The sequence below is a fragment of the Equus quagga genome, chromosome 2, assembly GCF_021613505.1.
Source record: "Equus quagga isolate Etosha38 chromosome 2, UCLA_HA_Equagga_1.0, whole genome shotgun sequence".
NCBI classification, from domain to species: domain Eukaryota; kingdom Metazoa; phylum Chordata; class Mammalia; order Perissodactyla; family Equidae; genus Equus; species Equus quagga.
This window is the reverse complement of record NC_060268.1, coordinates 153,649,612-153,663,840: the sequence shown is the minus strand read 5'-3', so window position 1 is coordinate 153,663,840 and position 14,229 is coordinate 153,649,612. Positions and strand designations below refer to the sequence as shown.

Below are 14,229 nucleotides of genomic sequence, written 5' to 3'. Positions count from 1 at the left end.
ACCTCAGGACCCACATGGCCTGAAACGGCCCTGTTGCTGGCCTGAAACACGTTAGTAGAGCTCGGGACCAGGTCGGGAGAGGAGGGGGGGCTGGGGCGCGGGCTCAGGGAACAGGCCAGACCACCACCTGCTCACTCCCAGGCCCCGTGCCCTCCCCCAGGAGGGCCCCAACTATTAATAAAAGGCGAGAACTGTGACTAAGCGTGTTTTAAAATATAATTATTAACAAAGCATCAATCCTGACTGGATGTAATCACCCCCCGAAGGCACCAGATTTACTAATTAGGTGCCTTGCAAAAAGCTTATTCACAACTTCCAGATTAATTGCGGAAGATCAATTGCTCATTAACAGAGACACTGCTTTCCTTCTTGGGCTAATAAAGTGTCACTCGCCAGGGCCCCTGAACACCGAGGAGTCTAGTGCTCTCATCTCTGTGGCCCAAGATCCAAGCACCTCCCCCTGCCCCCTGCCCGCCCTGCCTGTCAAACCTCCCAGCCTCCCTCCGGCTGCTCTGAGGGCCCTGGGCTGTCTGTGGACAGGGTCACCACGCGGTCGCCCTGTGGCTTAGTGTGTTTGCTTCCATGCAGTGGCTGCAAAAGCCACTTCCCGGGTACGTGGCTGTGCCCCAAGTCCCCATGGCAGATGGCTGGGGCCTGAGCACACAGTGGAGAGTGTGGGAGCTACATCTGGGGCTGCCGCTCAGCGGCAACTCTGGAAGCTGAGCCCCCACCTGTCCCATACCGCTGGGCTTTTCACCTGTCGCTGAATGGAACACGGTGGGCTCCTTGTAGGAGGCACTGTGGACTCAAAGCCTCGGGTGTGCCTCAGTCTGCAAGTCCTTCAGGGACGACTAGGGGGACCGGGGGACTCATCGCTCAAACTGAATGCTTAATGAGAGGGCAAGGGGGCCTGTTAATATAGGCGGGACAGCAGGCAGAAACGAGATGCTCCCAGGCCAACCAGGAGATGTGTGGTCACACTGCTTACACATCTAAACATGCCTCTGGTCTGCTCTCGTCCCTCCACCCCTACGCCACAGCACTCCCGTCTCTCTCAAGGTGGTCCCTGCACCCGCCTCCAGCTGGTCTCCCTGTGTCTAGTTCTGCAGAGCAAGCTGTTGAAAATGCAAATCTGGCCACACCCCTCTTCCACCTGAACCCTTTAGCAGCACCCCGTTGCCTTCTCTGATATGTCCCATGTGGCCCTGCTTTGTCCCCAGCCTTGACACTCCCCACTTCCCTGTTTACACCTCCATACCAGACACCCCCAGCTTCTTTCAGTTCTGGGCTGGGCCAGACGTGGACTCTCACGACCCACAGGCTCTGCGCCTCGCTTCTCCCTCTTCATCTGAGTGACATGTACTCAGGCATCCTTCTGGTCTCAGCTTAGTTGGCCCTTCCTTCTGGAAGCCTGCCCTGGTTGTGCAAATCTGGGTGAGCTTGCCCAGCTCTGCACCACCCTCGGCCCCACTCTCCCTGTCGGCCTTCAGCACTGTGCACGGGACTCCCTGTCCCCGTGGAGGCTGAGCTCCATCCTTCCTGGGACACACCACAGCTGCAGGCCCCCACGCGGTGCCTGGCACACAGCAGTTGCTGCTACAGGAGGATTTGTTCAGTAAATACATAAATGCAGAGGAACTGCTGGGCTCTATCCTCAGGAACCCTTAACTGCATTGTCACCTGAACCAAGGGGTGTCTCTGCCCAGCTGTGGCAGAGTCTTTAGGACATGAGTGGTGAAAAGGACTGTGGGTGTTAGCAGGCTGAGGCATACACACCTCCAGCAGGTGTGTACATACCCAGTGCACCACAAGGCGTGCTGCGCGCTGCCCACTGCCCATTCTGCACGCATGGATGTGCTCAGCGCAGATGCCCATGTGGACAAAGGACACCTCCCTGGGTGTCTGCTATACTATGCAGACACCCTGCAGTTCTGTCAGCACTCTCTGCTGTCCATCCACCAGAGGCTCCAGCTCAGGGGACCCCAGCCCCCTCCTGGAAACACTGTCCGCATCACAGCCCTCTGGTGACTCTGTGATTTGGGTGGACAACAGCCCCCTGCAATGGGCCCGGGGGAAAGTGATACAGATCCTCCTGGCCCTTTGCCTCCCCCAGCAGTGCTCCACACATCCGGGGCAGAGCACCCAAGGCTGCAAGAATCTAATGAGTGAGAAAAATTGGAAAGGAAAGCTCACCAACGTGATCGGCATTCAGCTCAGTGTGGAGAAAGAGCCGGACGTTTGCAGTGGACTTTTCCGAAGCAAATATTACCAGGATTCAGAGTTCAAAATAGACAGAACCCCTACAACCCAAAGGGACCACTTTCCTCCCTTTTGCCTGTGGAATTTATCCTTGTATCCTTGCACAGACATGTGCTTGGAGCTTCCTGAGAGCCAGGCACTGTGTTAGATGCTGTGGAAGATGCAAAGACGAATAATATTGGTCCCAGCTGGAGAAAACTCCCAGTCTAACTTAGGGAATAAGATACATCAGAGAGAGCTTTAACAAAGGAAGAGAGTGATAAAGGCAGAGCAGGAAGGCATGGCTGCTGGCAGGACGATCAGGGCAGGCTTGCAGGAGGTGGCATTTGAGTGAGGGCTGCACCCTGGGTAGCATCCAGAACTCAGAAACCCAGGGCCCCATGAAGGAAAGTGAAGGTCAGCTGGAGGTAGCTGTGTCCCTGCCCCTTCTCCATCCATCAACGGCCCTTGCCCAGGCTGTCTATAATTCATCCATTAGAGAAGGAAAAATCAATATTTACCAACACAAATTAAAACCCAAGAAGGGAACAGGGAGGGTCTGTGAGCAGAGAGTGGCTCTGTAGGCATCCAGGTGGCAGCCCATGCACAACGGGACCTGGGGATTCTCAGGGGACACAGAATGGAGCCAGTGGGCCTCTAGGTCCAGGGGGCCCACCGAGGCCTCACCAGCTTGCTACTCATCCATGAACAGGCGTGTCTCCTCTCCTGCAGCGTCATCCGCAGGGAACACGGCGATCCCCTCATCGAGGAGCTCAATCCTGGCGATGCCTTGGAGCCTGAGGGCCGGGGCACAGGTGAGGGCACCTGAAGGCTCGGCCTGCACTCCCCTGTCTCAGGGCTGCCCACACCCCGGAGGCAGGGCTGGAGAGGTGGGGCAGCCAGCCCCATGGTGGGGCTTCTCCTGTCCCTGCCACTCTGAGGGCTGAGACCCTAGGGCAGGGGTGAGAGTGGAGGTGGAGGAGCCCCTGGGAGTGCCAGGCAGGAGCAGAGGAGGGGCTGGTCCATTCTCCCAGTCCCGGGGCCTCAGCGTGTGGGTGTCTGGGAATCCACGGGCAGTGGCTTCTCTAGCAGTGCCTTGCTGGGTGGAGATGGAAAGGAGAGGCTGGGGGTCCTGCGGTCTGACCCCTCCCTGTTGGCACTCAGCGTGGTGTCAGAGAAAGAACGCTGTCTTAGAAGTCCTGAGACCCAGTCCTCCATTGTCTCAAGTGTGGTCCTGGAAAAGTTGCTTCATTTTCTGGTTTCCACATCCATCAGTTGGGGATAATTACATCTGCCCTCCTCACGCCTCTGGGTTGCAGTGAGGACCCTAAGGAGACGGTGCACATGCAAACACTGGATAGACTGACCCAAACTGTGTAAATACGAAGGGTGTGTATCTAGAAAGACCAGAAAGAAGTCTTCATGGTCTGACTAATGTGCACCCTCTCTCTCCACGCAAAAGTGCAGGCGAAGAAGGAAAGAGAACCCCTCTTCCATGAATTCCTCCCGTGAGCTGGCCATTGGGAAGGAGAGGAGATGGGCTTCTAGCTCCAGTCTTCCTGCCCAGGGCTGTGCTCTTTCTCTGGCCCACACTCAGGCACACGTGCATGACATGGCGCTGCTGGGAAGCCCCTCCCCATCATGGGTCTCCTGGCCGATGGTCACAGTGGAATCTGCATTGTTGCAGGGGGTGTGGTGACAGACTTCGATGGAGACGGGATGCTAGACCTCATCTTGTCCCACGGAGAGTCCATGGCTCAGCCGCTGTCTGTCTTCCGGGGAAATCAGGTGTGCGTGGACCTCGGGACCCGTGGAATCCAGCCCAGTGTGTGCTCCCCTGGGCCTAGGGTGGATCCAGGCAGGGGAGCCCCGATGCTTGCTTGACCAGCGGGAGATGGAAATCCCGGGACCCAGAGGACGCAAATAAATTCCCAGTTCTCACAGTAAACCTCTGAGAAGGGCTGCCTCCCAGGAGAAGCCCCTTACCCCTCTGCCTTTCACTGGCATTTCTCATCCAAAAACTGTTCTTCCTGAGTCTGTTGGCTTTCCCTCCTCTTTTCCCAGTGCCTCTCTTTCCAAACGTCATCCAATCTGTATGCCTTGCCCACCTTGCCTGCTCGGCTTCCTCCTCCTGTCTTTCCTCTGCCCCTTTTCTTCTCTTCCTCTTTGTACTTCCCTCCCTTTCTTTTCCTCCCTCCCTGCTCCTCCCACTCACCCTACTGATGCCCAGGGCCTGCCTTCCTCCCACCTACAGGGCTTCAGCAACAACTGGCTGCGAGTGGTGCCACGGACCCGGTTTGGGGCATTCGCCAGGGGGGCTAAGGTCGTGCTGTACACCAAGAAGAGCGGGGCCCACCTGAGGATCATCGATGGGGGCTCGGGTTACCTGTGCGAGATGGAGCCCGTGGCACACTTTGGCTTGGGTGAGTCAGGGCCTCAGGATATGGGATGGGGGCTCATGCGGTAAGCTGTTGTCAAGACAGTGGTCCTGAACCTACCTCACGCTGCATGCTGAGTGAGGCAGGACTCACAGCCCGAGCATCTTCCAGTACCAGGTTACTGCCGCAGTCATGGCGGATGCCAGCTATGGAAGGCAACCGTGCTCTGAGAAGAACCTCAGCTCAAGAGGGAGGTTTCCGTGCCCCACCCATTGCAGGGGTCCCCTCCCTGGTGCCTCTGTTGAATTAGTTCACCTTGGGGTCAGAGTATTTAATCTTTCATTTGTCCAAGGCTGTGGCCTTGTTCTTCCAAGATTGCTCTGCACGAGACTTGTCCAAACCAGCTGTTTCCCTGGCCTCTTGGGAGTTGGCTCAGTGATGAAAGTCTCACCAAACCCCTGGTGCCTTCCCCTGTACAGGAGGCTTGGGGAAGGCATGCATTCTCAGCGTGAGCAACATCATCCCCAAGGGGGCGAAAATTGGTTCTTGGCTGGGGGAGTGAAAAAATCCTACTCTTTTATTATATATATATAAAGACACAGATATACACATAGTACATAGACAGACAGTATGTCTGTAGTATTAATGAGATATCAATACATGCCTATTAGAACAGCTAAAGTAAAAAATAATGACAATACCAAATGCTGGCAAGGATGTGGAGAAACTGGATCTCTTACTCATTGCTGGTGGGAATGTAAAATGGTATGGCTACTCTGGAAAATAGTTTGGCAGTTTCTTTTAAAAACAAAAAACTAAACATAAACTACTATAAGACCCAGCAATTGCACTCCTGGGCATTTATCCCAAGTGAATGAAACCCTATGTCCACATAAAAATCTATGCAGGATTGTTCATAGTAGCCTTATCTGTAACAGCGCAAACTGGAAACAACCTAGCTGTCCTTCAGTAGTCTTACGATTCAACAAACTGTGGTCCGTCCACACCACGACTCTTACTGAGCGATAAAAAGGAATGAACCACCAATACACGTAACAACTTGGGTAGCTCTCAAAGGCGTTATGGTGAGCGGAAAAAAAGTTCAATCTCAAGAAGGCACATAGTGATGATTCCATTTATATGATAGTCTCAAAAAGACAAATTATAGAAACAGGAAATAGATCACTGGTTGCCAGGGGTTAGGCATGGTGACAAGGAGAGGGATGGGTGACCATAAAGGGACAGCCCAACAGGGATCTTTCTGGTGATGGAGTAGTTCCGTATCTTGATTGTGGTGGTGGTTGCACAAATCTACACATGTGATAAAATAACATAAAACTAGACACACATTGTGTCAGTTCCCTGGTTTTGATATCGTGCTGTGGTTACAACGGATGTAACCGTTGGGGAAGAATGGATGAAAGGAACACAGGATCTCTCTCTGCCATCTTTGCAACTTTCTCTGAACCTATAATTATTTCAAGATAAAATGTTTTTAAAGAAATGCATTGGAGGAGGGAATCGGGGGGGAAAGTCTGAAAAGGTTTCCGAGGAGGAAGGGCAATCATGGAAAAAATGTTGAGAAACACTGTGGGGGAGCCAAGAGTGTCTTTGCGAAAACACAATCACAATCTCGTGTCTTTAGTAAGACACAAAAGTGTCTTGGGTTTAGTAAGACAAGAGAGTGTCTTTACTAAAACACAATTAGAAAGCATTTGAGTCAAATATACCCAGGTTCAAAATCAGACATCCTTCCCCATGTGTTAGCACCTCACGAGGTGATATAATAGTAACATAAAAAGAACAAGCAATATGGCCTCAAATTAGTAAATATATGTATGTTAATATTATACGCGCATCAGATGTGCATAGAAAAAAATTGAAAGGAAATGCAAGAAGCGTGAACAGTGATTCTCTCTGAGTGGCTGGATTAGTATAGTCGCTCTTACTCCTTCCAGGCCCCGTGGCACTTTCCCTTCGTACTTCATTTCATCCTCGTGCCTACCCTGTGAGATGGGCGTTATTTACCCCCATCTTACAAATGCAGAAACTGAGGATCAGAACAATTAAGAAGCCTGCCCAAGGTCACAGGAGAGGTAGATTTCACAGCTGGGATTCAAATACAGACCTGCCTATATGATTCTTATTTTCTTCTGTGTGTTTTTGTTCTAATTTGTATAGGAAACTCGTAATAGTTGTGTGCTCTGAAACAGAAGCATAAATATTGACAGGACCCCGGGCCTGTGGCATGAGCGTGCTCTTAGACTATTTCACCTGGATGGGTTGGCCTGCCATTGGAGGCCCACCACTTTTCAGGCAGCCCTTTGCTCTGCTGGCCCTAAAGGTATGAGATGACTTTCAAGTTAATCTTCTGTTGCAAAATAGCAGTAGGCAACAGTAACAAGCACTTGGCGTGCGCCAGCCCTGGGCGAAGAGCTGTGTGAAGGTATCTCATTCAGTTCTCACTACGACATGATGAATTAGGAGTCATCACCCCCATTTTACAGGTCAGGAAACTGAGGCTTTGGTTAAGTAACCTGCTCCAAATCACACCTCTGGAAAGTGGGGAGGGCCGGATTTGAACCCCAGCTCCTTGGACGTCTCGGTCTGAGCTCTTGACCACTGTGCCTTGACTGCGGGACCTCCCAAAGCTGCTCTGTGTGGAGCCAGCCAAGGACCTCTTTGTTACTGGACAACCACATCCCTTCAGTCACCAGGTGACCCAAGTGAGGCTGTCTACACCAAGGTGACTGCCAGGGTATCGTAGGTAGGACGTTTATCCAGGTATCTGGCTAGACATCAATTCCCACCCCATTGTACAGATAAGGAAATTGAGGCTCACAGAGCAAGCCAGTGGTGAGTCCAGGACTGGGGCTGGGTTCTCCTTCCCCACATCCCATGGGCCGCCTCTGCTATTTTAAGACGCGTGTTATGGCCTCACAGGGTCTCTCCCCTGCCCTGGGTCATTTGGTGGGGTCGTGGGGGCTCGAGATCCTCTGTGCCTCTTCCTGACTGTCTGCCTCCCACACTCGGGGTTTGAACACTGTAGCTAATCAGGGCCCCTCCTGACTGCCAATCCTCGCTGTTTTGCAAGGCCGCGGGATTTGTTCTGGGTCTGAACTCTGGCTCAGACTGCTCCACAGGTCCCCTGCAGGCTCCTCTCTGTTGCTGGATCCACCCAGAAAGGCACTGATGGAAGGCTGCTCTCGGGGGACCGGCCCATAGGGGTCAGCCTTGGGCCAGGCCGTGAGACTCCCGGACTGGCTCAGCAGGCAGCAGGGCCAGCAGCCTGGGATACAGTGAGGGGCAGGCGGGCTCCATCCCTGCAGCTCCGAGGTCCCCACATCCGCATCTGGGAGGATCTCCTTCCTGGATCTAGCATAGCACAGACCTTCCTGATTGATGGAAGGGCCAGCAGTGGGGCAGGAAGAGAGGGAGCCAATTGGGAAGGCCAGATGGAAGGAAGGATTGAGGAAAGAGAGAGAATAGTGGGGAAACAGACAGAGGCAAGGGCTGGGGGAGACGAAGAGATGCAGAGAGACATGGGAAAGAGACAGAGGAGCCAGAGGAGAAATGCTCCCTGCCCTCCAGGCTCAGTCCAGTGAAGGAGGAGCAGGACACAGGAGCCCTCGTGCAAGGCAGATTTGCATGTCACACTGGCCCAGGGGCTGAGAGGACCAGAGCAGAAGTCAGCTATAGGGCAGATTTCCCAAGGAAGTGGGTCTAGCTTAGCACTAGGTTTAGAGGGATGGTAGGAATTTAGGAGGCATGGATGGGGGCTGAGGAGAGCATTCCAGGGGCTGGGCTGGCCTGAACCAAGGCCCAGAGGTGAGAGTATTCAGTGTGTCCGGAGAACGGGAATGTTCTGGTGGGACCTAGAAAAGGAGGCCAGGGCCAAACCGTCGGGGGCACCCAGAGCCAGGTGGGGGGCCAGGGAGAAAAGACTGGGGGCTGCAGAGCTGGGAAAGCCAAAGCCAGGCTTTGCTGAGCGAGGGCAGGGCTGTGGAGGAGCCCTGGATCCCCCCGCAGGGGCAGGGTCCCCGCCCCAGGACACTGCAGGGAGGGCGGTGCTTGCCCCTGTTCTTAGAAGCCTTTATTTTTTTTTCTGATTGTAAGAATGATGCATATAGATTATAGGAAAATTAGAAAATATAATATCATAAAAAGGAAAGTAAAAATAACCCATAATCTCACCACTGTGTTTGGAATATTAAGAAAAAGCCAACGTTTATCCCGTCATCCTCCCCCAGGACCGTCTGATTCACTGAGTCAGCATTTATTTACTGAGCACCTGCTGTGTGCCACACACTGACTAGACCAAGATCCTGGCCCTGGGCGACCTTCCATTCCAGCGGAAGGAGGAGAAACAAACAACACTGAATAAACATCATAACTTTTATATTACATATAAAGTGTTAGCAGATGTTAAGTGCTGTGAAAAAAGAAAACGCAGAATCAAGTCAGGAGATGAGGAATGTGGAGGGGAGGGGACAGAGTGGTCGGGTGGCCTGACCCCAGTTCCAGGCTTTCTGATATGCTTTTAATACACACAATATACATAGGAGCGCACTTATGGATTAATCTCCTTGGGATTTTTTTTAACAAAGAGGATTATACTCTTCCTATTATTTCCAAACTTTCTTTTCTTTTCTCTTAACAATGTATCCGGGACATCATTCCAAGTCTGCCCCTATCTGCCTCGTTTTCCTCTAGTGCTGCGAGGTATTTTGTTGTGTGGCGGCATTCGTAATTTATTTAGCCGGTCCCCGATGGACGGCCAGTTCAATGGTTTCCAGTCCCAAGCAGTTTATTATGTGGTGTCGAGGGTGAGAAGGGCATTTCCAGAACACAAATGCAAGAAAGGCCTGCCTTGACATCCAAGGACTGAGAAGTAGATGTGGGGCCCGAGGCTGTGCTGGAAGGCGGAGGTCACTGAAGGGGAGAGGGCTGCAGGAGGCCTCCCGCCAGCACTCACAATGCTCCTGCTCACCCCAGCTGACCCTGCTCCCTTCCTCTCCCCATGAGTCACCCCTGCCTCCTCCTGCCTTTGCAGCAGGGTGTGGAGAGCATTCGACGTGTGTGTGTGTGTGTGTGTGTGTGTGTGTGTGTGTGTGTGTGTGTGTGGGCACACACTGTGCCTCCCAGCAGACAGCCTCCTTGGCACTTCCTTTCCCCGCAGCATCGTCCACTGGCTGGAGAACACGGCCACGCGCTGCAGGCCTTGCCTGGTCGGCAGGGAGCTGTGGTTAGAGACCCAGTTTCTAGACCCTCACGTGTTCTCCCCGCCTCCCAAGGGTCTGGGCTGCATCGCACCACACAATAAAAACTCAGAGACCTCACCAGATGTTTCATTCTCCACTGGGTTCCATTCTCCACTGGGTTCCCAGAGGGCCCATTCTGTTGCGCAGAGTGTGCTCAGCTTCATCCCGTAGAGTCCGTCCTTCTGGGGACATCAGCCCCCACCCCACCCACCCCGGTTCACTGGAGCCCCAGGCCTTGTTGGGCGGCCCCTTGCCTTGCTCTTCCTGGTGCAGGCAGCCCTCCAGGCTCGTAAATAAGTGTCTCTGCTCCCAGCCCTTGTTGAGTGCCTGCTGCACCCCAGTTACTCTGAACCCACCCCTGCATGTCCCACACCCTGGCTCTCTATCTCCTAGCTGGCAAAGGGCTGAGGCAGCTCAACCAAATCCAGAAAATAAAAACAAGTGCCAATAATCTACTTGACCCCATTAGCCCCCACTTGGGGGCTCAGCCGCTTGGCCAGCACCCCACCATTTTCCCCCAGCACGGACACACAGACACACACAGCCTTCGTTTCAGTGAATTTTTTGCAGGTGACTCAGAGCTGCCTGCAAGCTGGCTGGTGCCCATTTAGGGAAGGAAAATTCAGTGGCCCACATAAAAATTGCTTTATTAAAGTGCAAAAATATTCCACCAACTGTATTCCCACCATCTGTTTTTCTTGTAATTCTTCTGAAAAGCGCAATTCTCTATGCCTCCTTTGCCTTTGTCCTTTAAAAGCTGCCGGAGGCGACTGCCTCGTGCTCTTGACCTCATGGCTGTGCTGGGTGGTGGGGCCTCCTCTGCCCGGAGACCCTGCTCCCTGATGCACAGATCAGCTTAAAGGCTCCCCGTGGGCAGTGTCTGGGAGCTGGGCCCCCTTGCTCGTGCAGGCCCCTTGCTTGTGCTGCTATGTGAAGGCTTGAGATGTCTGGGGCAGAGGGAGTGGCCAGGCCTGGGGACAGGAGCCTGGGTTCCAGTCCTAGCTCAGAGACCTGCAAGTCACTTCACCTTGCCACACCTCAGTGTCTACGTTTGGAGAGTGGGGACACCCACCTTACAGAGTAGTCGGGAAGATTCAAGCCGACCATACCTGCAAAGGCTCACTAGTCCCTACCCCGTCTCCTCTCCCACCCACCCCTCCTAATGCACATTCTCACAGTCAGTCTACTTCCCCACTTTGAACTTCTCCAGATCTTCAAACACACAGGCCCTTTTCGTACTTCTGTACCTTTGCCCGTGCTGTGCCCTCTGCCTGGAATGCTCCTTCCTTCCGTTCTCTGCCTCACCAACTCTTACTCCTCCTGCAATACCCAAATGAATGACTTTCAACAGCCACCTGTCTCAGCAAGTGGTACCAGTGCTGTGGCTGCACTTTCCCCGTTTATTATGACATAAGCACTATGTTCATTGCTCCCACGGGACTCAGCTGCTGCAGGATGGCATCTGGGCTGTCTCCTTCCTGCTAAATCCTTGATGCCTGCACCAGGCTTGGCCCGTGGGGTGGGGTGGGCAGTAGAACCAGGGTATAGCAGACGTGGGCTTTGGGATCAGGCTGGGTAATGATGGGCAATTCCCTTCACCTGCCAAGTCTCAGCCCCCTCAGTTGTAAAATGGAAATGATGACACTAGTACCTTCTTCATGGAGCTGCCATGAGGATCCAATGCACTGACACCGAGAGTCACCTGGTATGGTTTGGGGTACATGTTCTCTAGTGTTACTGCCACAAGTGAAAGCCCTTTGGGACTGCTGGGTGTCCCTCACGCCAAAGAGATGATGGGGATGGGGATGCTAAGGGTGACAGTCAGCCAAGGCAGGGCTCGCGTTCCAAGGAAGAAGGACGGTCCTTCCCAGGAGTGCTAGAATTCTGGGTCACACCCCCATCTTATAGATGAGGAAATGGAGGCCCCGAGAGGATGCCCAAGTCAGCAAAATAATCAGTGGCTGAGGAGGGAGTCCTGCTGAGACGTGCTCTCCATGGCTTCCTCATAGCCCCCGCCCCGCTCTGGGTCTGCAGGAAGGGAGGAAACAGGACTCAGAACCATGCGATGCAAATACAAGATGTAAATTTGCAATTGTCTATGAATATTCGGCGATTCTTAAGAGTTATTTGTGGCGCTTCAGTCAGGCTGGAAAATGTATTCATGTAGCTGTTCTGTTGGCTTAGGTGAGAAACATTTGCTTTTCTTTGTCTTTTTTTTAATGGAAAAATGTTTGCTGTTTACCTATGCCACTTAATTTGGGCACTGTACACCCTAAAAATGCCAAATCTCTTGAGCCTCAGGAGATTACTTCAAAACAGAAAAGGGTCTGCAGTTGACATCTCCAATCCCATTTCCACCTCCCTTCTCCAAAGGAGTTATTGTGGAAGAGAGGTGTGGGGGAACAGGGATTTATGAGAAGTGTTTTCTGGATTCATGAAGCAAGCCCTAGGACGAGGAAGGCCAGACCTGAAAGGGTAGTCCCTGTGGGAAGAGAAGCTGAATGAGTGTGGGAGTCTCTGCTCCGGGAGCCGCTCCCTGGTGCTGCTGCCCCGCTGTGCCCGCGGAGGCAAGGCCTGCTCACCTTTGACACCTCTGGGGTGTGAGCTGCTCCCTGCCCTCATTAACTCACAGCACAGAGCAACACAGCAGCGAAGCTGGAACATTCCAATGAGACTTCTCTGGAGACCCAAGGTATGGGGGGCAGCAGGGGCCAGTGGCAGGAGGAACAAAAGGGAATCAAACACTGGGAGGGTCAGAAAGCTGGATGATAAGGCTTGAAAGTGGCTGCTTCCTCAAGAATCCCCACACTGGCATCCTGGGGCTCGCAGAGGTAGATGCAGCTGGGTCTGTCTATGCCAAGTTGTCTTAGCTGCCACCCCAGAGCGGGCCTCTACATGGAGCACTCTACACACAGACCCCTCTCAAAGTCTGGATGTGGCTTCCAACACTTTTCTAAAATATGGGAAACCCTTTTGTACATGAAAATGCTTACAGACTGCCCCCTCCCCCATAGTAGCTATCATTCTAAACTCCACTGATGGACAGTAATGACCAAAAGCTGCCATAAATTAAACAGCCCTTTTCAGTTTCACTGGTTTTCTAACAATATCTATATACATTAAGGGGAAAGTAGCACATACATGTGGGTGACATATTATTTATTCAGCCCACAAGTGATGCTTGGGGAGTGTATGGATCTGTGGACCCCCTAGCTCCGTGGGCCCACGTCTGGTCACCCCTGGTGGGTGGTAGCGAGGGGCTGCACCCTCTCTCCTACCCGCCGAGCAGGGCCAAGCACTGCCCTTCTTCCCGGGTGACTGACCAGGAGAACGGCCTCTCCTTGCAGGTGAGGCCCCCCCACCTCCTCCTCACCCCAATCCGTCTCCATTAGCCTGACCTTGCCGCAGTGACGGCCTGTTACCTACACGGGGAGCGGGTGGCTTTGACAATCCCCAAACATCTGACAAACCTTTCCAACCTGCCTTCTGCTGGTGGTGTTACGTGTTGCTTTAAGGATGTGTGTAGTTGGATTCACGTGAATATTCTCTGAGCTTCCCCATCAGTTTTTGTAAACATCTCGGCCTTGTCGAGTGGTCTTTCTCCTGTGCCCTCCACCTTCTGCTTCTTTATCACCTCAGCTTTTATTTAGAGCTCGGCTCCAGCACCTTCTCCCCAAGAGGCTCTCCCTGACCGCCCTGGCTAGAAAAGGCCCCCAGCCAACCCCCGGCTCTTCTTTATCCCACTGCCCTGTTTTTGTTTTCTGTGCAGAGCTTGTCAATATCTGACATTATCTATTTATTCATCTGTTTGCCTGTCCAGCTCCACAAGAGTGGAAGCTCCCGGAGAACAGGGACATTCCCAGTGACGAAAGAGAGCCTGGCCCCTAGCAGGCTATAAGTAAATAATATAAATAAATAAAATATAAGTATAAATAGTGGCATGCCCAAGATTACACAGCAAGCCAGCCGCGGAGCTGGCTGCACGTCCCCTGGACGCCCACCCCCCGCCATGTTTTTTCCAACACACTAGGTAAGTGGTCCAGCCAAGCTCTGAAGCCAGGTCTCCCACGTCAACCTGAATACCACCAGGCCTTTCCCTCTCCCCAAATCAGCCTCATGCTGAGTGGCGTCTCCACTAGAATGCAAGTGCTAGAGCTGCGCTGTCCAACATGCTAGCCACTAGCCGGGTGTGGCTGTTTAAATGTAAATTAATTAAAATCAAACAGAAGTTAAAATTCAGTTCCTTTTCACACTAGTCCCATTGCACATGCTCGACAGCCCTTGTAGCTGGTGGCTCCCGTATCGGACAGAATAGATATAGAGCATTGCCATCAGTGCAGACAGTTCTATCG

The 14,229-nt window shown here is 52.9% G+C and overlaps 1 protein-coding gene across 2 annotated transcripts in view; it reads left to right on the top strand.

The window, feature by feature from the left end:
• CRTAC1 (cartilage acidic protein 1) overlaps positions 1-14,229 on the top strand; it is a 135,632-nt gene that overhangs the window by 115,945 nt on the left and 5,458 nt on the right. For both annotated transcript variants that reach the window (XM_046653618.1, XM_046653617.1), the window contains exons 9-11: positions 2,971-3,053; positions 3,926-4,026; positions 4,493-4,661. In XM_046653618.1, the coding sequence (XP_046509574.1) occupies positions 2,971-3,053; positions 3,926-4,026; positions 4,493-4,661 (353 nt within the window). The remainder of the gene's footprint in view (positions 1-2,970; positions 3,054-3,925; positions 4,027-4,492; positions 4,662-14,229) is intronic.